Source organism: Mchenga conophoros, linkage group LG8 (assembly GCF_057382185.1).
Source record: "Mchenga conophoros isolate Kocher_MC1m ecotype Shallow Benthic linkage group LG8, M_conophoros_male_GT1.1, whole genome shotgun sequence".
In the NCBI taxonomy this organism is placed as follows: Eukaryota; Metazoa; Chordata; class Actinopteri; order Cichliformes; family Cichlidae; genus Mchenga; species Mchenga conophoros.
Genome location: NC_140533.1, coordinates 20,547,573 through 20,572,696, shown reverse-complemented (window position 1 = coordinate 20,572,696; position 25,124 = coordinate 20,547,573). Strand labels below are relative to the sequence as shown.

Sequence of the window (25,124 nt, the reverse complement as noted above, 5' to 3'; positions counted from 1 at the left end):
GAAATGAGACTTTGGAAACCAGTGGCTGACGTCACAGTAGCTATGTCCATCTTTTATACTATGAACTTTCCCTGTGCCTGTGGTCATCCATCAGCATGTAAAGATACAACAGACTACTTGTAGCCATATACTACCCCATTCTGCTTACAGTACCTATGATAGACAGAAAATATTTTGTGGTCAGAATTACGGTAATTTAAGGTATCACAAATATGGGTTCTGACAGCATCTCTGTTGAGATCTACCTCATTAATTGTTGCTATGCTGAGATCACCAAGGCTACAGAGCAGAAGGATAATTATCAGGTAAATTTGGTGTCCATCTGCAAAATGAGTGACTCACAGGTGATTCAAATGTGCTATTTGTCCCCAAATTCTTTGCTATTAAAAGATACAGAAGAGCACCTCATGTGGTATAAAATGGTCTTCTGTACTTTAGAAGTCATGGCAGATGGCTGCCCCTCCCTGAGCATGTTTTTGATGGAGTTTTCTTCTAGTTAAAAGGGAGTTTTTACTTCCCACTGTCACCAAGTGCTTGTTCAAGGGGGGTAATTCGATTATTGCAGGGTCTTTACCTTACAATATAAAGCAGATTTGGTGCTATATAATTAAAATCGAGTTAAATTGAATTGGATAAGTAATATAGTTTATGTGGGTTTGTACTCTTTTGAACTCATCTCTACCACCACAAACAGAAAAACCAGTCACTGTGAATTAAACTAGTATTTCATGACATCTTCTTCCCCATTCCATGCAACTTACTGACAAGTTAGTGCTGTATTCAAGATCTCTGGATCTCTTTTATCACAAAATCTGTCAGCAAGACGGATTAATATTTCACAAAAATAAGAAGAATAATCAACATAAAGGAACATAGACAGACATAAAACACTTGATAAAAGAGAACAGAGAAACTGAATTTAATTGACTGGAAGATTAGTATTAGAAAGCTTAAAACAAAGGGGAAAAAGAACAGTAGCAGGGAAAATGCTGAAATGCACACAAGGATCTCTTCAGAATTATTTTTACTCACATGGGTATAAATTTTCTAAAGTTAGATAATAAGTTGCAGACACATCACATCGAAGTTCATCCTGATAAATTATTCGTTTGAAACTGCTGTGCTAACGCTGCACTGTTTTGCATATGCCCCTCAAGTTTGAAACACCATTTTATCCACACACATACACCTTAATTGTTTATTGTGTTAAAGACAGAGCTCTTCAAATAAAACCATCATCCCTTGTTCAGGGTTTGATGTAAAGTATACTCCCATCATAAGACACATGACCTGTCACTTTCCCTGTTATCATTTTCAGGCCTAGTTTATCCTCATCATTTGTGTTCTGTTTGGAGCCCAGAACAGCTCTTCACAGCATATCCATTACCACAATCAATAATTTAAATAGGAGCCATTGTTTTTCTCTGCTTTTTAATGATGCCATTATAAGCACTTATTCACCTCAGAAGGTGCTGCCACTGAAATTAAAATAATGAATAAAAGATAAGATAGTGGAAAGTGCTGAACTGGGATTCCAGCTGTCTGAGATCCCAGCTGAGAAGCAGTTATGAATGCAGGGCAGAGGCCACGTTTCTCACCACCCTCCTCGGGGGTGAGAGCGGCTGATGGTTGTGTTTGTTAATTTGACCCTGTGTGCTCATTGGTCAGGCTGAGGTCAGATTGACTTCCTGGGGATTAGATTCTGATCTTTTGGGCCACAGAATGTGTGATCCGGATGAATGTGATGGATGACTTCTCCTTGGGTAATATGACAAATGAATCCACTCTAAGCCACAGTGAATACAGATCTTCTCCTTGTTTTTCTTATGTGTGCTTGTAATTTACATGATTGAACTGGGCCACAGACCTTTGGGGGTGCTGGAGAAGGAGTGACATATCTGACAGGTCAGGGTGCTCCTGCTCACTCTATTATCAGACATCTTTGTGGCACACTGTAGACATGCAATATAATACAATCCCCTTTTCCAAGTGTTGTCTTGTAATCCCAAACTATACTAAGGAGTAATTTCATGGTTCAGTAGATAGCTTTGGTTCTCACTTTATTTGCACTAACCAGCCTTTTTCAGTTGCTTTCAAATAAACACATCAAAGTTAAAGCTAATAATTCTCTTTTTGCCACGTTATGAGCATTTATTACATTTAAATTGTTGTTTTTAGAAAAATATATTAATATGGGTAAAAAGGTTCACCGTCTGTTTTTACAGATTCTAACACTCAACAGCATATTAGCTCTACTGTTGTTTACTCAGATTGCATAGAAAATATGTGGACATAGCCATGGTGAGGTCAAATCCAAAAGCTATAGGGCGCAAAACTGTTAAGCTAAGTGGGTTAAAAATGTCTCTAGTGCCATTATCAGTCAAATTACTAAATGGTAATAGGTGCAATTGTGGGGTACCTTATATGAGTTGCTTCCCTCAGTTGTCCAAAGTAAATTTCTCCCAAGAGAACTCTGAGTATAGTCGCTGCTCCTCCACATTGAAAGGAGACAGCTAAGGGCGACACATGTTAACCCTCTCAGGCTCAAATTAAGTTTTTGTTGCTAATGCACAAAAGAATACCTGCAGTGGTACTTCTGAGTAAAAGAAAACTCATAAAATATGTATGTGGGGTAATCAGGTTGTTAGCTTCTAACTGTTGCAAATCTGCAACGCCTGCCTTGAGAGGGTTAAGGAGCTGAAACTCCTAAACCCTTTATCCAATTTGAATGTTGATACCCTCAAATGAAAGCTGAAAGGCTACATATTATGCCCATGTCCATTATCTAATTATAATTGGAATATGTTTTAGTAAACAGGTAACAAAACAAAACTTGTGTCAGTGTCTAAATATGTATGAACCTAACTGCATCGGCTGGCCTGGGAACCCCTAGACTTTTCCCTGGATAAGCTTATCCATTGATAATGTCCCAGATAATGTTTATCTGATTTTTACTGCAATGCAAACATCTTAAAGTACATTTAAAAAATAACAAAGAAATCAAAATGTTTGCATACAAAATATAATACTATTCCCTTGACCATAAATACTATCCAGAGAGTGAGCCGCCTTGGGGGACGTTTGAGCTTTCCGAGTGCTTCTTGTTGATTTCTGTTTTTGGACTTCACTGATCAAGCCCTCCTTGTCCATGGGGCTGCACACCCACGTATCTTCAATAATGAGTAATTACATCTGATAAGGAGTTTAATACATAATAACATCAAGCGAGTAAATTTTTCACGTGTTGGAGCTTGGCGTTCCTTTCATCTAATGCCATAGGGATACTCAACAAACCAGAAAGTAATGTCATTTATTTTTCCTTCTCATCTTTATCATGTGTTTGTGCATACAGATGTCTGATAAGTATTAGTAAGTTAATGGCCTCAGGTTAGTAACTGCAAGTAAAAAAAATTGGAAGGGTGAACTAAACAGAAAAAAGAATTATTTGTGTTAATTTTATGTATACTATTATAAATCCAATTTTTAATATACATAAATGTGCATATTAGGTAGTTCCATAGTGTAGTGGTTTACAAATTTTCCTAACAAGTAAAAGATCCCAAGAAGTGGCACAAATCCCTGGAGTGTTGTATCCGGAACGGGATCTGGTGTTAAAAACATGTGACACCTCTTGAATAAAGGAGCAATTAAATGAAATCAGTTTGGCTTTAAAGCCAAAGTTGTCTGAGGAAAGAATTCATCAATATTCATGTGTTTCATCAATGCCTCCAAAGGTTTTGATCATGTAAATCAATAGAAAATTGTTAAAATCGAGTCAAAGAGGGATATGTCTGTACATACATACAAGAAACATCAGATAATATACACCAAATACATATACTGTATTACTCCTAACATACATTAGCATACATCACGTTACAATAACAGAAATCACTAAAAATATTCCAACGGTACCCTAAGGATGCTAATATATAAATATCACTAAGTAGTGTAAGTTACTAAGTAAGTAAGTCACGAAGTAAGTCACGCAGTAAGTAAGTACTAGATTATACATTTCCCAGGCATTATAAAAAATACCTATGTAAACAACTCTATATACAACTTATATGTTTGGATGAATTATAGGAAAGCAAAGTTTATGGAAACCTAATATAACTTAAAGATGTTGTTATAAGAGATAGTTATTGCAAGAGAAATGTTTGTAGCTGCTCGAGTCAGTACATTTTGTGTAATACCGTATTAAGAAAAATTAGTAAGAAACATCATGTCACTGCTTCTGAGAATGAGATCAGTGGTTTAATGGATATTAGTATAGTTTGAAAAAACCCACACTGTCCTACTTCCAGTAACCCACAGTCTCACACAATTTAGCAGAAGCAGGTTGTTAAACCAGGAAAACAAAATGTTACACAACATTTTCAGGTTTGAAGCCTTGCTATTTTTTTAAACACTCATCTGTAGATTTATAGACAACATGTTAATGGAAAATTAATATTTAAATATGAGACACATGCATAATTTATTATAAGAGAGCTTCTGTCCCTTTATATCACCCTGGCAGAATAAAAAAGCCCCAGCACAGAAGGAGGCAGTGTCATTGTCACCAGCAGCTATTTATCACAATTCCAATATGACCAATCAAGCATTTGCCGCAGTGTCACATGTCAGAGAGCATTTAATGGCTGTACCACCCTGGCAGTGGCCTCATGCTGAACTTTAATTATTGTGAGTGGCCTGGTTGAAAAAACGTGTTTTTTTTTCAGCTGACACAGCAACTACAATTCCTTTCTTCTTCCATCTTACTACTTCTATCACATTCTTCCCCTGCCAGTACTTCCTGTGTTTTTGGTGGACTTCAACCAAATTCAACTTCCTGTCTCTTGGAAATGTTAAGAGAGGTGAGGCAGTAAGAAGAACCAGATGGTTTCACAGATGTGAACGTACAGTAAATTCACGTTTTCAGCTTCTATTGGCTTTTATAGTCAACTTATCAGCTGTTTTTGTACAAAACACCACAACAGGAAGTTGCCTGGAGTCTGCAGGCAAGTAGGCTCATTAGCTGTCTCCTCTGTTCTTCTGTTTTTTTGCTTATTTTGTAAGTGGTCCTAAAAGGGAAATGACTTTATAATGGTGTGTGGACAGGATCGTCCCTGAATGATAAACCGTTTCTTCACTATAACAATGGATAGTTGGAATCAGCCTGTCGAGAGCACTTCTGGGTAGCTGCCCAGAAGGACTCTCTGGACAGAATGTGCTGTTCTGTTCTCAAGGTCTCTCAAGTGACTCCACTGCAGGGTTTGCAGTCCACTCTGTCATACTGTTTTCATGTTTTATTTTTCTCTGCACCTTGAGCAATGCAATGGTATTGAGCTCTCTGGCTCTGTTGCCGCAGAGGAAAGCTGGCAGTAGATTTCATTTTTATGGTATTGTCATATTCCACTTATGTTCATCTATTTTTATACCTCCATGCTGTCGATGGCCATGGCTAGAGGCATTATGTCTTTGGGATTGTTTCGGGACTGTACATTACTCTGCCATCCATTCATTAGTCCATCCATTCTAATAAATTTGAGATATTGTTGATAGCTTCTAAATGTTCTTTACATCTGCAACAACCCTTCACTTGGACTGAACTGATTAGATTTTGGTGCACATAGTAACCCAAAAAAAGCCTCATAAAATACACACATGTTACACTTGGTGTGATTGTGTTCAATTTATTTTTTGTTTATAAAGCACCGAATCACAACAAGTCACCTGAAGGCACTTTATATGATAAAGTAAAGACCCTAGAATAATATAGAACAAACCCCAACAGTCAAATGAGCCTCTATGAGGAAGTATTTGGTGACAGTGGGAAGGAAAAACTCCCTTTTAACAGGAAGAAGACAGGACAAAAGACAACTCATTTATGCCATATTCACTGGAAAATCTATGTGATTCAATGATGATTGATAATACTTTATAAGCCACAGATTCAAAGGTGAACATTACTTCCTCCTCTTTATTTTGGCTGCTCTGTTTAGAGGTCGCCACAGGAGATGACCTGCCTGACACTAGGCTCCCAACGTATCCAGACTTGGGACCGGCAGTAGGAGTACAGTGGCTTGTGTCCCACAACCGAGCCCTGGAGCTATATTCAAAGGTCAACTTTAGTGCATCATCATACTGTTGGCCATTATTCACCATAGCCTCAGAACAGAAGTGGAAGAAATGTCCAGATTTTTCATCATTTTGAATTTGTGAAACTAATATTCGGTGCCCACGTATTACATGTCTTTGAAGGCATCTTTACATGAATGTTTGGATTTACATGGCTGTAAAGTGCAACTTGACTTGTTGGCAGAGGCGGTACTATATAGGGAGATTATATAAGGACCAACACTACAAGAGAATATAAATGTTTGCTTTCTTCCTTCTATCTTGATTTATTCCTTCATCACCCACATTTCTGATTGAACACTTGATTATGGATTGGGTTTCCGGTGACTAATAAATGCTTGAGGATTCAACCATTTTTCATTGAGTCTTTCTGGTGATATGAATCGGGCTCGCCTGAGCTTATCAACTGACCCTGTGCAAAACCTCATATAGCATTTCGCTTCACTGCATCCCAGCCACGAGTGCAACTTCTAATCTGCCTGTTGCTTCTCCAGATAAGTGAAGTTTTAGCTATCGTGCAGTGTAAACAGCACTGAATATTAAAAGATAGTCTGACATTTTAAGAACGCCCGGAGACACAAGAGGACACAAACATATACTCGGCCAACTTATCTTGCGGAACATCTTCAAGAGTTTCTTGCACAATGTTTCAAAGAGAAAGCATTTCCTCTGAAAATGGGTTAGTGCTAAACCCAGTAGAAACAAGGCCTTTTAATCTTCTCCATGAGTCAAAAATGAAGACAGCGATGGTATTTTAAACGTTTCCTGTGAGTTCTCCGTAGCCTGAGAAAGCACTACTGGTTTGCTTTGAATCAAAACAAAGACGGCCCATCAGCAGGCCAGCAATTAATTTCCACCATTTGAAATATCAGAGAGCTGAGGAAGTAGGACAGTGCACTCTCTGCTACACAGACTGTTTCTCCAGCCAGGTATAACAATAATTCCTTGCTGTGGTTTGAGCAATGAATGGTTAAAGGGCTGTTGAGTGTTTTTGTCATTCGCTTTCTCTAAGAATGAGACCAAAACGCATGGACATGTTGCTTTTGTGTCACCACTTTTCCATTTTTTGTGTGTGTGCAAAATCAATACCAAAGAAAGCAAATTTTCATCTTCAGAACATTAGAAAAGCTGTAGCATAGCCTGTTTAAATTTGATTTGCTACAGCCAATAGCGTGATAGTGATCGCCAACAATAGATTCAGATTGGCCAAAAAATGAGTTACACACAGCAACTTTTCACACAAAGAAACATTTTTGTATTGACAGAAATAAACACAAAGAAAATAATTGTTTGTGAAAGAAGGGAAAGTACAAAAGAGAATAGCAATTAACTGCTGGTGTGAGGAGGGCTGTTTTTTTCCAGAGCCGGGATGGGAAGCTTGGAGGAAAGCAGACAGCAGACTTTAAACAAATCAGCCTGATTGGCTGTGCTGATATGTCCCTAAATGACAGGGTAGATAGTATGGAGAGGCCTCGCTTTCATGAGTTATTAAGACTGTGGCCAATTCCATTTGTACCACACAGGGAAGGAGCCGTCAGCGCAGCACGTACACCACTACTACTGAGGCTTATGTATTCAAAGTTAATTACAGTTATTATGAATTTGAGTTATCTGTGTGGTTATGTGTTTGATCTTTCCAGCCAAACCAGTTTCCTGACCTGCGGTCTCCCTACATGAGTGATATTTCATTTCTCAGTGCCAATTTCAAATAAAATCTGAAACTACTGGTGATATTGATTGTGCGATAATAATTTATTAAATATTTAGTGATCATTATTAATTTTACAAAGCACGAAATCGTATTATCAAATTTATCCTGTCTTATTATTCTGTGGTTTGAAAAAGACCTGAAAATGAAGTACTGATGCACGCACAAAAAGCTTTTCAACAGGTTTTATACTAGAACACGCACACAAATGGTTTTATACTATATTGCACTCAAATCTGTTCTATTCAGATAGATGCACACAATTTTTTTTTATTCATAGCTAAAACATCTCAGCCTAGTCTGATATCAAGTTTTATCTTTAAAAAACACACACACAGTCATTTGCATTACATTTGAGTAAAGACATATTTGCAGATGAGATTTCTTTCTTCAAAAGAGGTTTAGTCTCACTACTCACAAGCTGCAGGGCATTGGAGCCCGATCAATAGGACTCTTAGGACAGATACCAATATTTGTCAATTAAAAAAAAAAAAAAAATCCAATATTTCTTATGCCATTTTTCTTCTTCTTTTAAAGACATGAAACATAAACAGATTTCCATAATATTTATTTGTATTTTTTTTATTTATTTATGCTTCACGCGATTCTGCTCAGCTGGTTGTTGTGTCTGTGGCGTTTCAAACATGTGTGCTGCCAAGGGAAGCTGGTGAACAAACTATGCAAAGTCAACACCCATAATAATATTGATGATTGAAGGGTGTTTCTCTTATTTATAGATGTCAGTACAGATAGATATCAGCAGTAAAACTATACCTAGATTTTTGTGTTTCCTCTTTAAATTTGTTTGGTTGACTTTTGTTGTTGGTGCAACACAGTATCAGTACACTGAATTTAATAGGAAGAATTGAACTGAATAGCTAGTGGCCAGATAATAGTTTAAGATTTTTTAATGCTTAATATAGATTAATTACACATTATTGAAAGAATTATTACTAATGCTTTAAAACTTAGTTGCAAAAAAACTTTTCAGCTACTTTCTTACAGGCAGTGTTCAGAGGCATTAAGGATGCTAAAGGTGGAAAAATGAATGTGACGGGTGGCCTTCAGTGCAGATAGTCTTCAAATCCATGCTTTAATTATTACAGATTTAAAGGTTTATCAGCTGAAAAAGGTAGATGATGCAACTTTGTGTTCTCTTTGTCCACTGCCCTCTACACATATTTCAGTTCCAGTTAAGCTATTTCATCATACTTGATGGACAGGAGCAACATATTTGCTTTATGAGTATAGCAGATTTGTCAAGCTGCCAGTCACCCACTGCTACAGCTAGCTGACTGATTGATTTAGATGCAACTTCCCTTGAGAGTGACATTGTTGTGTCAATGACACCGTCCCTTATTTGCTTTTGCATTTTCCATCCATCTGTTTTACCTGTCTCGATCTCTCTTCATATGTAACCCTCATGCACCATTTTTCTTTGCCTTCATCCTTGTAGTCTTTGCCATGACCCCCAATTGACTGATAAAGGAACAGAACAGAAGAGTGATACAGAAGAGTGATATGCTCATCAACAGTAATCAGCGGGCTTGTTAGGTCTAATTCTGTAAATGTCATCCTAACTTTAGTGCTGTGATTATAGTGTACAATCCTTTAACTGAAGAATCTATCGATTAAGATCCATTATTTTGCTGGCGTAAAGCAAAAACATATTTTACATCTGCGTCTTTCTTTTCCAAACTGAAGGTACTGTCAGGTGAACTTCTTGTAGGTTGGAAAGGAACCTTTTCAGAGCAGAGCTTGTTATTTCGACACCTGTTTCCTAGAAAGACTGTTGCTGTGGGGTGAACCTGATGGCCCAGCGGGGGGTAAATGACATTGCTTGAGCAGGGAGGCAGTCACTCCGTCTTCTTATCAGCTCTGCCTGCAAGCTGCTGGAATACAGAGCTGCAATGGGTAGCTGGGGGTAGACAATATCAGCAGCTGTGAGGACGAGCAATGACTCACTTCCACGGTGCCCTTATCTTATGATGTATGCGAGCAAGAGCAGGAATGGCATACATCAGCTTCAACTGCATGGGTATAATATATATATATATATGCAGCTCCAAGTGTGAAGATGGGAAACATTTCCAAAGCCTTCAGCTATAAAATCATTCTGCTCACCCTTTTAAAAAGTATCCTTTTTGTCATCCTGCTGTATTTTGTTCAGAGCAAATCATTATGGCTTACCTTTAGACACAAAGAAAACCTCAAGGATAAAACCAGAAGGTAGTACTGCGAGAGCATTATCTTTAAAGATCAACATTTCTTTCACCCTTTAGACATTGGTGTTCTTTTTTATCTGCAGGTGAGTGTTGATCCAAGTGACTTCACAGTGAGGAATACTATTTTCTGATAATATAATCCCTCCTGTGGTCCAGGCCCGGCTGCGTATCTCTTATATCTATGTCCCTCCCCGTGAGAGCCTCATAGTTTCTGGGCTGAATGTCTCTCTCATCCTTATCGTTTCTTCCATATTGTGATTCCAATGCACAGGAAGGATGGGAGGATGGACAATGAGTAGAGCGCTGCTGTAATGTCTGATTGAAACAGGAAGTTTAAGAAGTCATTCCAATTAGTTACATTTTTCTCATGATTATACCGCTTTGTTGAGGTAGAAATGTTGACATTTTGTGAGCTGCTGCAATTTTATATTTTCTTCGTATTCACAGCAGGTAATTACAATATAGCAACGTCACAATTTCACACAATCAGAGAGGTTTAAATGAGTTTTTTTATAATAATTCTGCTCTTTTACAATATTTCAGCCAGATAATGAAAACAGTGAGATAATGTTGACACCTAGTCATCGCACTTAGTTTTCTTTCTTTCTCTGTCTCTCTCCATTTAGTTAGCAGAAGTCAGTGGATGAGGTGGGCTGTTCTCCATAACCCATTATGGATATCAACTACTGGCTATTTACCCATCTCAAAACATCCTGTCTGAAAGGCTCCTGCTCCATAACACCTCCCTGTGTTTGAGCTGGGACGCCCGGGACTCACAGGCTGTGGACATCATGACACAGATGGACTACAAGTACAGCCTGCTGGGCTCCACGGTGGAGGACTACCGCAAGAGACCGCTACTCCTGCAGGTGGATGAAACACCTATGAACCTGTTTGCAGTTCTGGAGGTAAAACGGGATCTACCAAGACGATGGAGCAACCTGGGGTGGTTCCGAAAGATCCGTGTCTACAGCTTCCTGTTTGGCCTGGCTGTCATGTTCCTCATCACGGCTTCATACATTCTGACTGGGGACAAAAAGGGCCTTCTCCTCACCCCTTCTCCCTATCACTTCAGCAGCCTGGTCAGCCCAGGACCTTTAACCTTTAATCTCTCCTCGGTCAAGGATTACATACATATTAAAATGGTGGTCAAATCCATTGCATCTAAGGTGGAGTTTCAGAGCAGTAGACAGCTTCCGGAGCTTAAAGCACTGGTTAAGAGTGAGCCACATGTGAGTATCCAAATTATTCTATATATTCTTTTTCCAATTTAACGCATGGACTTTGGCTTTGGATATCAAATGCTATCACAAAATTGATTTATTTAAAACTGATTAAATTCATACTTCAGTACTATATAACTATTTATATTACTCCTTTAATCAGCCCGAAGAGCCTTGTGCTATAATTAAATGTGTTGAAAAGGTGATTGAAATCAGCATTCCTGCCTACATGCTGTCTACCCAGGGCTGAATACGGCTACTCTGGTGTAATTCCCCATTGGCTACAGTGTCTAATTTAATTCATAAAGAGATAAACCTGCACTGAAATCCTTCTATAACTCTTTATGCCAAACCAGATAATTACATAGGTCCCCTTAAGCTCAAAGCCATCTCGAGGTCCTTCAGCATGTTGGCCTTGAGGCTTTCTTACTGTTCGTCTCACCTCAAAGCTTAGTTCAATTAATTGCTAATCGTAATGATAATGGCTTGTGCTTGGGCTATTTGCAATATAACTAATTTCTTATTGAACAACCTAATGAATTGGAAAGAGTGGCTGCAGGACAATCAATACTGCATCTGTGGATGGATCCGGCATTAATTGTCCTTAAAGTAGCCACGTCTTACAAAGTGCAAGCAAGTCATAGTGACGTGATTATTTGCTGCCTTTCATCAACAAAAAGAAAAAAATAACATCTTAACAATGTGAATGAATGCATGCATGCTCATGTGTAGTGCTACCAGAAAGTGTGAGATGAGATTAGAGGTTAATCTGGTTACAAAATTACCAGAATGAAAGTTAACATTTTGTGAGTTTGCACCTCCACACTTACTCAACAATGAATTTGAAGCTCTTTTTGTGAGTGTGAGGGTGGATAATGGATCTGAGTTAGATTGTTTTTATGGCCACAAATTGCAATGTTCCCTTCTGGCCAAATCAGTCCCTCAAACACAATTCAGCTAATGTTCGTTTTAACTATTCAAGACCAGACTGAATGCAAAAAAGCCTCCAGAACAAGGAAAAAGGTATGAATGGCTGGACTATGTGGCTGAGCATCAGCAGTACAGATATGATAGAGTGTGCTGGTGTTTATTGGAACATTGCTCAACAAATTTAGCATGAAGCCACTTGCTTGTGTTTCTAATTTATTATAAGTCTGATTTGCCAGAGACCACATTCTAGCTGCACAAACTTGTCATGAACGCACACAGTGCTTGCCTAGTCCTACCAAAATAATGGTCTGTAGGCTATACAAAAAACCCCAAACATATTCATCTTCTACCGTGCGATGATAATTGAGAGTTTACAAAAAGTTTTGCGTGAAATGTCTAAATGGCCTAACAGACTGATGCAACCTGCTTTCTCTGCATTTACAGATGTTTTCTGTTATCCCTCGCAAATTTCTGCCTGGTGTCAAGAACCCCTGCTGGTATGAGGAATACACTGGGAATATCACTTCCGACCCATACAGGACAAACTTATATGGACGCTATTCGCGGCGCTTCAGAACAGTTTTCCAGCACTTGAGGAACACTTTCCACGAACATTTGCTTCATCACAACAGGAAACTCTACCGCATGCGGTGCCTTCCTTATTTCTATATCATTGGTCAGCCAAAGTGCGGCACAACAGACCTGTATGATAGACTAAAGCTGCACCCGGACGTGAAGTTCACAACTTTCAAAGAGCCACACTGGTGGACCCGCAAACGTTTTGGTGAGTAAGGAACACGTAATTTTGAGCGGTAAGGGAGCCTGGGACCATGACATATGCTAAGCTCAAGTCACTGTCATTATTTTGGCAGTAAAATAGCCTCAGTGGACCCCACAAAACCACTAAGTGACATAATATTGAAATTGTCTATGCTATAACTATCATCATATTGTTTTATGCGTGAATTGCACAGTTTCTGCATATTTTAGTAGGTAATTTGAGTTCTTTGGGTATTGACTGACAATAATGTTAGAGTAAGACTTTTCTGAAACAAATACACATTTATGTATTTGTTTTTACATTTAGTTCCATATAGTTCAGTTTCCAGCTGTCTCAGGCTTTCTACCAATTTCTACCCCGGCTGTCCAGCATATTATGTATCTATATTAATATATTTTATATTCCCAAGTAACCTTGGGCAAGATACTGAACCCTGATGCCCCTGATGTTTGTGTGAATGTTAGATAAAAGTGCTTAGGGATAGATAAAAGCACTGTATGAATGTGTGTGTCACTGGGTGAATGAGACTTATAGTAGAAAGTGCTTTCAGTGCTCAAAATTAAGAAGAAAGGTGCTATATAAGCTTTTCCCAGTGCAATTACAGTATAATTACAGGGAAATTAATACTCAAAACAAAAGCACTACAATTAACAGAAACTGCTAATTTTCTGCCTGAGAGTTGACCCAGATCAACATCCCTAATTGTATATTTACAATCTTTATGCAGCAATTTGAATTATAACCATTCCCTGTTCCCCTCCTGCGTACTTCTACACCTTCATTAGACTCTTACCAGTGCAACTTTCTCATCTTGGTATGTGTGGTTAAGCTTATGTGCTAACAAAGCTCATTAACAGCTCGACTAGAACTATACGCAGAAGGAGCTAGATTAACTGTGCTTTATTGTCATCTGTGACATAGACTTATCTCTGTGGTAGAAAGCACTTGAAAGGAACATAAAAACAACCGAAGCTTCTTCAGGCACACTGAACCCACGCATGCTGTTTTTTTGCACTTGTTTAGCACGTTAATGTTGCAGTCGCTCCTTGCGACACATCTCTCTACCGTGAAATTTGCTTCCCTCAGCTTCTAGGTGCATCATTTGGGCTGTTCCCACTGTGCATAAATTTGAATTTTACACTCTCCTTGAAAAGAGTAACAGAGCAATTATAGGTTTATTTAATTACACAACAAATCTTTCCATTTTATGATAGAGCTGTTGCATAAAGGCAATTAAAGTTGTTACTTCTTATTGGATAGAATATTGAATAAATAATGGATAAATAGTGAAAATACTGGCCAATTTCATGGAGAGTTTAACACTATCTGTTAATATATTGGCTTGTTTGTTTAGACGCACACAAATTACTGCCAAAATTCCGGCTTATAATTTTGGCACTCAAGGCGTTTGAACAGGTGGTAACTCGAACAAGTCATTTGCACAAACAAAGAGAAAACCCTGTGCGTCAAGAAGTAAGAGCCGCCTCGCAGCAGACATCTGGGTCGTATGGCAGTTCTAACAGTGTGCCTGACATTGTGGTGTTCTTCCTCCACGAGCATCTGTGATGTAAAAAGAACCACCACACCATCACAGATGGGATTAAAAGATACGCAAGACCCGGGAGTGAGACTGAATGCACCTCATGTGAGAAGAAAACCCTCTGGACACCCTTAAGTTGAATGTTAAATCGCTTGTTTGGTTTGATTTAGTGATTTTAGACACCACGAAGGCTTTACTCGATTTCCTCTTACATCTGAAATATTTTTAATTACAAATTTAGCTGATAATAAGGCTTGTAGTAAAAATCTTAAGTAGGCCAAGATTTCTTTTTCTCTCTTGCATTGTTGTCTCTAAACAAGCAGATCATCATACCTATGAGGTTTTTTTTGTTTCTCTTTGATACTGAAAGAGTCATTAAGACTCATGAATAATGGGAATCCTTCATCAGCCCAGGATGCGGACATCAGCGAGTGAGTCAGCGCGTGCGTCTCACTAATATGTGCCTGAAATAAAGAAATACAAAGCCCAGCAGTTAAACTTTAGGGGAGCGATCTGCCTTTTGACCGATGGCTCTGTTTTCAGTTCTGATTTCAAAATCAGAAGTCAATAACACAACAGCTTTATACTGAATTTTGTATATGCAGTGCTCAGATTATTTTATAATTATCTTTTAGTAAATGAAGCTACGCTATAACACGAGTGCAATACGAGCGCTCGATTTTCACCGTGATTTCTGGGGATGGGGGCTATTCTTCTACTCAACAATGACTAATTTGACATTTTATTTTTCCAGCAGCTGTCTGTCTAAAGGTTACTTAATGATTTGAATAAATTCACTCATGGCTTTGGTGTACTCCTTGTTAAGGGCACTACATACAGTATTGGCCACAATCTTTGGAAAAAAAATCATCCAAATTCTCACCACAAATATCAAAAGAGGCTTAAGTGTCACAGCCAAATCTATCCCTTTGAAGTTTATCCAGTTGCTGACTATGCCCCTAATCCTTTCGAGACTCACAAAACCTAATTGGTGGATTGATCAGTCTGCATGCAATACTTATTTTAATATGTTGGGTTTAATCTGAGTTGATAATTATTTGAAGCTCGTAAAGCTGTGGGTTGTGGATGAGTTGTTTGCCTTAATTTGTCTGCCTCATGCTCCGTGTTTTCTGCTGCTTGTGATGTTGCATAGCAGCAAATGCAGTTATATCCCAAGGACACAGGTCCCCCTCAGTTACTGTTCCCCCTCGTTGGGTGCGCTTTCATCTTTGCTGTCACTTTCTTTCTCTCTATTCCTTCTAGTCATGAACTTCGGGCTGCTAATCAGCACTTTTCTCTTAAGACATCCTTTGAGAGCTCTCAGAATTCAAATGGTCTTGTTTTGTATTTATTTATTTCGATCCCCCTCGAGGCGCTGCTCGGTCGATGCAGTAAAAAGGTGATTTGATGCGATCCGTGCTACATAACTTTCTTGGAGGAGCATTTTGAATCTTTTTTGAAAACTGCTCTATGCCTAATTCATATGAAAAAGCACAGGGACGGGGGAAAAAAAAGAAAAGCACTGAAGCAAGACTCGCCAGAGCCATCACACCTCATACAAGTGTGACCGTTCTGGATGAGTAAAGATGCAGACTGGGTGTTTGGAGAGTTTACTTGAGTTTTCTAATCATGTTTTTCCTCCTAAGAAAAGGTGGTTTAATAGGACACCATCAAAGCATCGCTGAAAGTAACAGCCGCCTGAGTTACCTCATTATCCTTATGCTGCATGGATGCTCCCAAGTCCTAAACCATATCTCCACGATAGCCTACTAAATTATAATTATAATGTACACCACAGCAGCTAAGATGGAAAACACATTTGCTAGTCCTGCATTTTAAGGATTAACTTGACATTGGCCTTTAATTGGACAGACGAGAAAGTGAGCAGAGACAGTACTCCCTGCTGAATTTGGATTGGATCTTTACTTGGATTTTATTAGGTCATCCTGCAGTCAGGACAACAACAAAACCCTAATGACCCCCTTTAGTGTGAGCACAGAAACACATGTAGAGAAAAAAGAAGGCGGGACTGAAAACACACCCACTTTTGCTTCTAGAATCCCATTTAAAGCCAACGTATCCACTCCAACAGCTTTTTAAGTGTAATAACTTAGCAAAAAATTCTAAAATATACCTGCCTAAAGTCAACATCTTTTTCTCTGTCAGGTATCATTCGTCTCAGTGAGGGCTTCCATGATCGATACCCAGTGGAAGACTACTTGGACTTGTTCGATCAGGCTGCTTACCAAATCCAGGGCAACCTCACAGCAAATACCAGCAGATCCAGCCAACCTGATATGATCATAGGTAAGTGAGATGACAGCCAGCTCCCATTTGTAGAAATGAAACTATTATAACATATATTATTGCAACACTTCGAATTAAAATTTATTGAAGCATTTTCCAACTGGGCTCTGCACCACTAGTTGTTAGCCAGTGTGGATAACATGGATAATTATCGTCTTAGTAGCATATTGGGACCGAGATTTATAAAATAGACTTAAAATATTTTTGGGCAGCATGGTGGTCTTTACAGTAAGAAGGTCCTTGGTTCAAATCCACCATCTGGCCCAAATCTAGTTTAATTTCTGGGTGGTTGAAAATTCACTCTGTGTCGTTTCTACTTGGTGCTACTGTAACTTGCTAACAAAGGCTTTAAAAGTTATACAATGGAAGATTATAATCTTTAGAATTAAACAGTCAGCACAACTGAATACCTACATATACTGTAGTTGCCCTATGCCTACTGCACAGCAGCCTCCAGTGGATGTGAGCAACATTACCTTCCTGGTTTATGTCCCATTGCAGTAATTTAATGGATCTAACAAGGACTGCCAAAGAGCAGGGAAAGGTCATAAAACCTGGTACCCATTGCTCAGATGATTAGCAGCCATGTGATATAAGTACTAACCACTTGGCAATTGGTTTGTCACTCATTATGCAAAATGCTGGGAGCAGGAGCAGAGATTTAGAAGTGGAAGTTTTGCAAGCAAACAGAAATGACTTGAGTGCAACGATATAGAGGTTCAGTTAGAGGACAAGATGTCTGTGCGGGCAGCAGTCCGTCTCAGGGCAGACATACAATTTTGCGCAGTAGACGAACAAATCTATGTGGTTTATTTGAGTCCAAAGGCAAAGTTTTGAAGCGGACTGTTGCAATATTTGAACAAGAAAACAAGAACTGATGCTCTTAAATGAAATGTCTCTTGAATAAATACATTATGAGTAATATGAGGTGACAGGAGCAGGTATAATTCAAACAAATCATTCCTTGATCCAGTTCAAATCTAACTGTCATCAAAACCTTCATATTCCAAAGTGACCCAGCTACATTTTGCATTTAATATGAACTAAGATTGCGCAGAATGCAAACACTGAATATCATATTGCACTTTTTGTGCTATGCAAGCACAGTAAATCAAACTTTGAGTTGCACATTATGACAGGAAACTGCATATCAGCATTTCCCCACACAAAAAAATACCCAACTATTACAGACTGATTATCATCAGAATAACATGTTTTTGGGTAGCTAAGCCAACAAGATACAGGCGATAGTGTGTAAAACATTGCCTGACTTCTTGCTAATCGCATCTCTTGGTAGTTTTCTAAGCGGAAACATTTCCTGTTGAGTGTAACCTCTGTCTTCCTGTTTTCTTTCACTGCTTCAGGGAACAGCTATTGTTCCCCACTCTCTACTGAGAATCTTATTAATTACTCGGGTCATGTATCTGTTGTGATCCATCTATAGAACGTGGTCCTGCAGCATTCTGTGCCCTCGTCGGGCTGCAGCCAATAGCATTGGGCCTGGGGTGACCTGACACTCACTTTAAACTTCGCCTGTAATCTTGTGTCCAATATTACAAAACTACTATTAAAGCAGCAGGTAGTGAGGATGAAGCATGGGGCCGCTCTGTAGCAGCCACTTTCACTTCAGTGAGGGAAGGTATTTCTAAACGAGCTAGTGACTAAGCCTTAAAGAGAGGCTCTAACAGCTTAATAATACTGGACTTCCGTCTGCCTCACTTAGCCACTTCACTGAAGTGCTGTATAAGGGAATCATTGTTTTGTGTGCATGCGTGTGTGAATGTGTGTGTGTGTGTGTGTGTGTGTGTGTGTCAGGACAGCAATAATACCCGCAGTGGGGTGGTGAAGTCTTACAAACCTCCTTCCTCTATCTGCATATCCTGTCTCCAGCCCCTCTGCAACTATCTGTTTCTGTCTTTTTTCCCCCTCCATCGCTTAAACACTGTGTCAAAGAAATTGCTCGGTCACAAAAAAAACTGATTTCAATTTTCAACAACAGGCTTTTCACACTTGGCTCGCTGCATTGGGTGCAGCTTAGCATGTTGCACTGTTTTGTTTGCGATTTCAAATAAATAATCCTAGTTAGAGGGGTGTGGGGGAGCAAAACCCCACTCAGTATTCACACGATGCCCTGGGAGAGCCCAGCACGGCGCAGGCCTATGGCCAGGATCTTGGGCTTCTGATTCTTTTCAACCCCCGGCCAAGACCCAGCCACTATGAAACACCAGAGAGACCAGTCTGGCTCCTGCATTTGTTTGTCCTGTACAGCCCTCCTTCTGGACCAAAATAAGCCCTTTTAATGGATACAGAGACCTTTAAATAGACTTGATCACAGTGTGTATCATTTTATGTGTTAACAGCATTAACAGTGATCCTGTTTCGCTCTCACCGTTTTCATCGCAAAAAAATAGGCCCTGGCTATCGTCCCTTTTTTTCTGAGGAAGGGAGGCAGATAAGGCTCCTGTTGTGTTCCTTCCAAATACAGCTTTGCTTCACAGATAAGAGGATAATGAAGGCGCAGACAGTCTAATGAATCCAGGATATCATTTCTCAGCTTGGCTTGATAAAGTTTATGGTCCTAAATTGTTTGAGAAACAATGTCCTCTGACTTGGTATGAGCACCAGTCTGGACAAGGATTTGAAGACTGCAGTCATTGTACTATTTAGCTGCCCTTGCTGTTTGTCTTTTTTCTTTCTTTTTTCTCCCATTGAGCACTTGCTTTAGAACATCTCATTTTATTGACCTTTGCTTTCATGTTTTACTTCAAGCTTTAATTTAGAGGCTGTATGTTTCAAGTTTCATAACAACGTGCGATTTAAATCTCAGACAATCATTTGCAGGTAATGACAAACTAAAACGGAAATGAAAAATGAAAATAGGCTTAAAAATTAGTTGCAAAAACAACAACAACAATGGTTTTCCCAATACATGCCCATTATTTCTTAATAACCAAACTGTTTATTTTGTATTGTCCACCATCTAAAACCCAACTTTCAGTGATTAATAACATTTGGCCAGTTTACATTTAAGCCAAACGAGATACCAAATTCTGTTTGTTTTTTTAAATATCAATCAACATCACATTTTACAATAAAATACGTTTATGGTGATAAGAATAGTAACGCTAAAATAACAATACAAAAGTGTATTAGTATGATGTTTTTATGTTGTTTTAGATTATTAGGTGTAAGATAACACATATAACAGTAATTTGATGTAATTTAACAGGGATCCTGTACTGTGTATATTTGGTAAAAATACACAAAAAACACAAATAATGAGCCTTACACTAAAAACTAAAAGTGTCTGTGACTGCACAATATTTTTGTGTATGTGTGCATGTTTTTACTTGAAGCACTGTGGCTGTATTTTCCAGGAGAAGCCAGCGCATCCACCATGTGGGATAACAACGCTTGGGTATATTTCTATGACAACACAACAAAGGGAGAGCCTCCCTTCCTTATCCAGGACTTCATCCATGCCCTGCATCCTGATGCCCGCTTCATTGTCATGCTCAGGGATCCAGTGGAAAGGTGGGAGAAATCTGCTTTGCTAGCGATGATGCAGATCTAGTTCTGATGTGCATGTCTTTGCACCCCTATCATAAGTGTTTACACTGCTGACACAGACAGACATTTTCCAGGTTCATAAGAAACAAAAGACCTGTTGTCACAAGAGATGTGTTGACTTTTACTCAGACAGGCTGCTACAAAAGTATCATTATGATGCCTTTATCAGACATGTGGAGACCTTACAGCTGAATGCCTGTGTGATAATGTGTTTAGACGGGGGTGGGGAGGGTTCTTAACGCTGTTAATGTTGATTTTTACTTCTGAGAATGTCTAAGCATGCTCTGTAATTGCTTCTGTCTGTCAAATCGTGGCCCGTGGAACCTCTCCCCCGAAACAATTCTAGGAAAAAATGAGTTGCATGCTCAATTAGATTAGCTGTGTCATTTTTATTAGGTGAGATCAGTTTACACCCTGTACCGCATTTCCTCTATACGATCTTACATTTCAAACTAAATTGCAACTTAGAGTTTATATGGATCAGTGTCGCCACAATTCCCTTTCATTCTCATTTGACATATGGGCAGAAACATGTTTCAGTCATAGAGTCAACCATTAAGAACTGAGTTGAGTTCACTATGAATACTTTTGGTTGACTTAGAAAAAAAGCCTAAATACAAAACATTAACAGACTGACTGGAAACGACAAAATACCAAATTGTAGGTCCTAATTTGGACATCTGGGTTTCTCTGTGAAGGCCTGTCAATTCTGGAACCCATTACTGACTGATCAAATTAATTACAGAGAGAAATCTTTCACAAGGGCTGGCTGAAAGCAAACAAGAGTAGCAATTTTTAGTAAATTGAACCCCAAATGATTATTTTGATTCATTTAATTGTCACTTAATCTGGCAGCTTAATTAAAATCGAAATATCTTTTTTCATTTTAAGAGAGAACAACAGAAGTATAATGGAAGCACTAAGATGACAGAGATAAGAGTCAAGACCAGTGCCAGCATCAATAAACATCTGGCTGGCTTAACAAGCTAAAATAATTTGCTGTCAGAGGAGGCTGAGGCACTGGGGATTCCTCTTGCTGGACCAATATGATGACTGTCTACAGTTTAATTAGGAGACATATTAAAAATACCAGAGAAGAGGAAATATATCTGTGATATTACAGCTTGTAAATGCTTGAAGACAAAAACCTGAAACATAATGAGATGTCTTTTCCATGTTCAAATTTGTCTCTTGTCTTGCAGGCTGTACTCTGACTACCTTTACTTTGGTAGTGCCAATAAGTCTGCAGAGGATTTCCACGAGAAGGTGTCAGAGTCACTGCAGTTGTTTGAGGGGTGCCTTACGGAGTTCACAATGCGCTCCTGTGTGTACAACACCACCGTCAACAACGCCATGCCAGTGAGTGTTCCCCGCCTCCTGCTTTTGTCTCAAAGCTCCGCTGAAAAGCGGCACTTAGTGACCAGTTGATTAGCTGGTGGGAACGAAGAAAGTAAGAAAAGACAGATGGAGAGAAGTCCGTGCTTCATTAGCAAACGCTAAAGTTCGCAGGACAGACTTAATGGAAAGGATTGGCAGCACTGTGGGACCACTGAGCAGTTCAACACCTCAAGCCTCTTTGTGTACTACAAAAGCTCGTTTTCCTGTGAACTTGCTTCTTACTCATGGACCACGTATTAGTGCCAGCCAGTGCCCGGGCCGGTGTTAGGTCAGCTTTTCTCATAGCACCCTGAGGCAGACTGTGTGAGATGGGGATGAGGATTGTCCTCTGTTGGCTTTCCCTTTATGCTGCCTTGTATTTAGAGGTTCTCCAACAGTCTTTATGGCCCTTCATAAGCATGTTTGCTCTCTAGCGATGACCTAATTGTTCATCCGCAAATATCTATAAGAGTTATTAGCCCATGTGAGAAGCATTACAGCTGTCCCTACAGCAGACTCTCATGCCTGTGGTTTCTTGATAAAGGTTTTAGAGCTTGGATTAGTGTCTTAGAGAAAAAAAACAAATAAACCCCAGCATGAGAACACGTCTGACCTAAACTGTTGTACCAAATTGATTTAACAAAGAAGGAATTGCTGAGCTGGCTTGTAATCATCGATTCTAAATGGCCTTTCAATTTTCGCTAAAAAGGCGAAAGGACAGGGTATTTTGTGCACACCTACTGTTCTGCAGTGAACTGTCACAAAGGAATCCAAAAATCAATTTCAACAAGGGTTAGGCTACGAGCAAATGCTTTGATGAGATCTCACAAAAGATCAGTGTGCTCATTTATTTCTGGGGTTGATGAATTGTGTAGTGGTTTAATCTACGTCTCAAATAAAACCTCAGAAAATTAAAAGAAACGTCTATCCTGTGTTCCCAGAGCCCAAGTTGAGATCTTTAAAATACTTGTTTTGACCAGAAAATAATTTAAAGATTATTAAATCTTTAGATTATTTCAATTTGCACTTTTACAAAAGAGGGAAAATCACCTTGCATAGGAATTTCTTATCTCATGTTGACTTTCTTCTTCTGTGCCCTCAGGTCAGATTGCAAGTTGGCTTATACATTGTGTACTTAATGGACTGGCTGACCATCTTCAGCAGGAAACAAATTCTGGTCCTAAGGTTGGAAGACCATGCCTCTAACAGGAAATACACAATGCATCAAGTCTTCGAGTTCCTTAACCTGGGTAAGTGAACAAGTGAGTAAGTGTAGTCATGGGGACTCTGATCAGTACAGTTCCAAACAGTGCCCTAGATACATACAAATATGGATATGTAGTGTAGCAGTGAATGTGATTATTAGAAAAACGAATGCGTCGACCTAAAACCTGTGCAAACAAATGTCACTTTAAAATGGCATGCAACGATATAATTAAAATCTGTCGATGCAGAATACGGGAGTATAAAATCTCCACTTAGGAGTAATCGTGAACAGTTTACCACACACGCACACAGGTTTGAGTGTATGAATATGACAGCCAAAAACAGCCCCTTCCAGCTTTGTGGAAGCTTCCTTCCTCTGAACTCACTGGTTTATCCCACAGTGTAATTGCCCCAAAGCTCAGACTTAGCTCTTCAAAGAGCTGCCAACACCATCTAAGGTGTGATTACCTTCCAGAGAATCTTTTGCCTTTCTCACTATTTTGTTCCATTTGTTTAGTGTTGCGTCAAAATCAAAATAAGTGGACCAGAACGAGGGGGTGTGAAAGAAATGTTTCTGTGTTTTTCACAGGGCCGCTGACAAAAGAAATTGAGTCAGAAATCACAAGAAGCCCGGCGTCAAACACCAGGAGGCCAGCTGACAAAAACCTAGGACCCATGCTGCCCATCACTAAAGACATCCTGCGGGACTTCTACACACCGTTCAATGAAAAATTGGCCAAAGTGCTGCAGAATGACTCCTTCCTCTGGGAGAATAACTCTAAACTCTGAACATCCCAACATCACAACTCCTGTTATTTTAGAAAAAGAAAGAAAGAAAAAAAAATACCACTGATGTGTCAACCAGCCCCTTTGGACTTCATCTCTCTCAAGTGCCCATTAAAAAACAAAAACAATAAAATCTATGTTTTTTTATTTAAATTATTTTTTTAAGTTATAAAAGCAGAGATGAATCAACGATAGAAAAATAGCACAAGCAAGTGTGGTGGTTTTGTGTGAGAGTGTGTGAGCGAGAGTTGAGTTGTTCTTGGCCCTGATTGTTGTTGTTGTTTTTTTTAACCAGATGTACCAAAATTAAATAGTGAAACTGAAGATATTACGTTGTCTCTTTATGTTTAATTAATTTAAAGAGGAAGACGTCCGACAGGACTGAAAGATGAGATGAGAAAAGATGAGATCTACTAGTTTTGGTCCTTTTCTTCCAAGATAGCTATACTCACAGAGACAAATTACTTTGATTGTACCTTTATCAGAAGGATTGTAAATATGGCATAGTGAAACGAGCTTGTAGGGGCACAATGGATTAGTGAAACAACAGCGCCCTCTACTGTGAAGAAGGTGTAACTGCAGTCTTAAAATTGGCCTCATTCAAGACTAAAAGGTTAAAAACACAGATGTGAAATGGAATATATGTTATCCTCAAAATTAATACAATGGTTTGTCTCATGTTAAATGTTAGCAGAGATTTTAACAGGAAATTAAAAGAAATAGTTTCTGAATTAAATTGAAGGACTTATTATCTGGCAGATGACTTCCTGCCAGATAGTTATATTGTATTATGCATAATAGTCCATGTGGTATGAAAGATTTCCTGTATCTGTTTTTGTTGCAGCAGAGCTTAATCAGTCTGTTAGAGAAGGTGCTCTGCTGCCTGTACGGTAAGAGGTGCAGAGAGTCAGGATAATCCATAATGGATAACAGTTTGTTCAGTAACCTTCTCTCCATCACAGCTTCTGGGCTGGCTCTGTACAGTCACAGACCAGCCTACCTCATTAGTTAACCAGTGCTGGAGTCACTACCTCCTATGCTGCTCCCCAAGTAGACCTCAGCAAAGTACAGTACACTGATCACAGCAGACTGATAGAAAATCTCCAACATTTTGCTGTACACATTGAAAAATCATCTCTTTCTATAGAAAAGAAAGAAGAGCCTGTTCGTACCTTTTTGGCATACAGCCTCTGTATTGGTTCAGCCTGCTGCTGACATGGATGTCCAGGTGCTCCTCCGCCACATCAGCATTTCTGGTCCACAAGCTCTATAGCTGTCCTCTGTCCTTTATTTGCATCCAGAAGACAATTTCTTCAAGACCACTCCACAAAATTATCCACTAGTGCTC

At 39.1% G+C, this 25,124-nt stretch overlaps 1 protein-coding gene across 1 annotated transcript in view; it reads left to right on the top strand.

Annotated features, from left to right (window-relative positions):
* Window positions 1-24,100, top strand: part of chst15b (carbohydrate (N-acetylgalactosamine 4-sulfate 6-O) sulfotransferase 15b) — a 38,931-nt gene extending 14,831 nt beyond the window's left edge. The window contains exons 2-8 of the mRNA XM_085284856.1: window positions 10,683-11,288; window positions 12,654-12,993; window positions 16,697-16,837; window positions 20,215-20,371; window positions 21,610-21,766; window positions 22,887-23,034; window positions 23,580-24,100. Of these exons, the coding sequence (XP_085140982.1) occupies window positions 10,848-11,288; window positions 12,654-12,993; window positions 16,697-16,837; window positions 20,215-20,371; window positions 21,610-21,766; window positions 22,887-23,034; window positions 23,580-23,779 (1,584 nt within the window). The 5' untranslated portion in view covers window positions 10,683-10,847 and the 3' untranslated portion in view covers window positions 23,780-24,100. The remainder of the gene's footprint in view (window positions 1-10,682; window positions 11,289-12,653; window positions 12,994-16,696; window positions 16,838-20,214; window positions 20,372-21,609; window positions 21,767-22,886; window positions 23,035-23,579) is intronic.
* The last annotated feature ends 1,024 nt before the right edge of the window (window positions 24,101-25,124 follow it).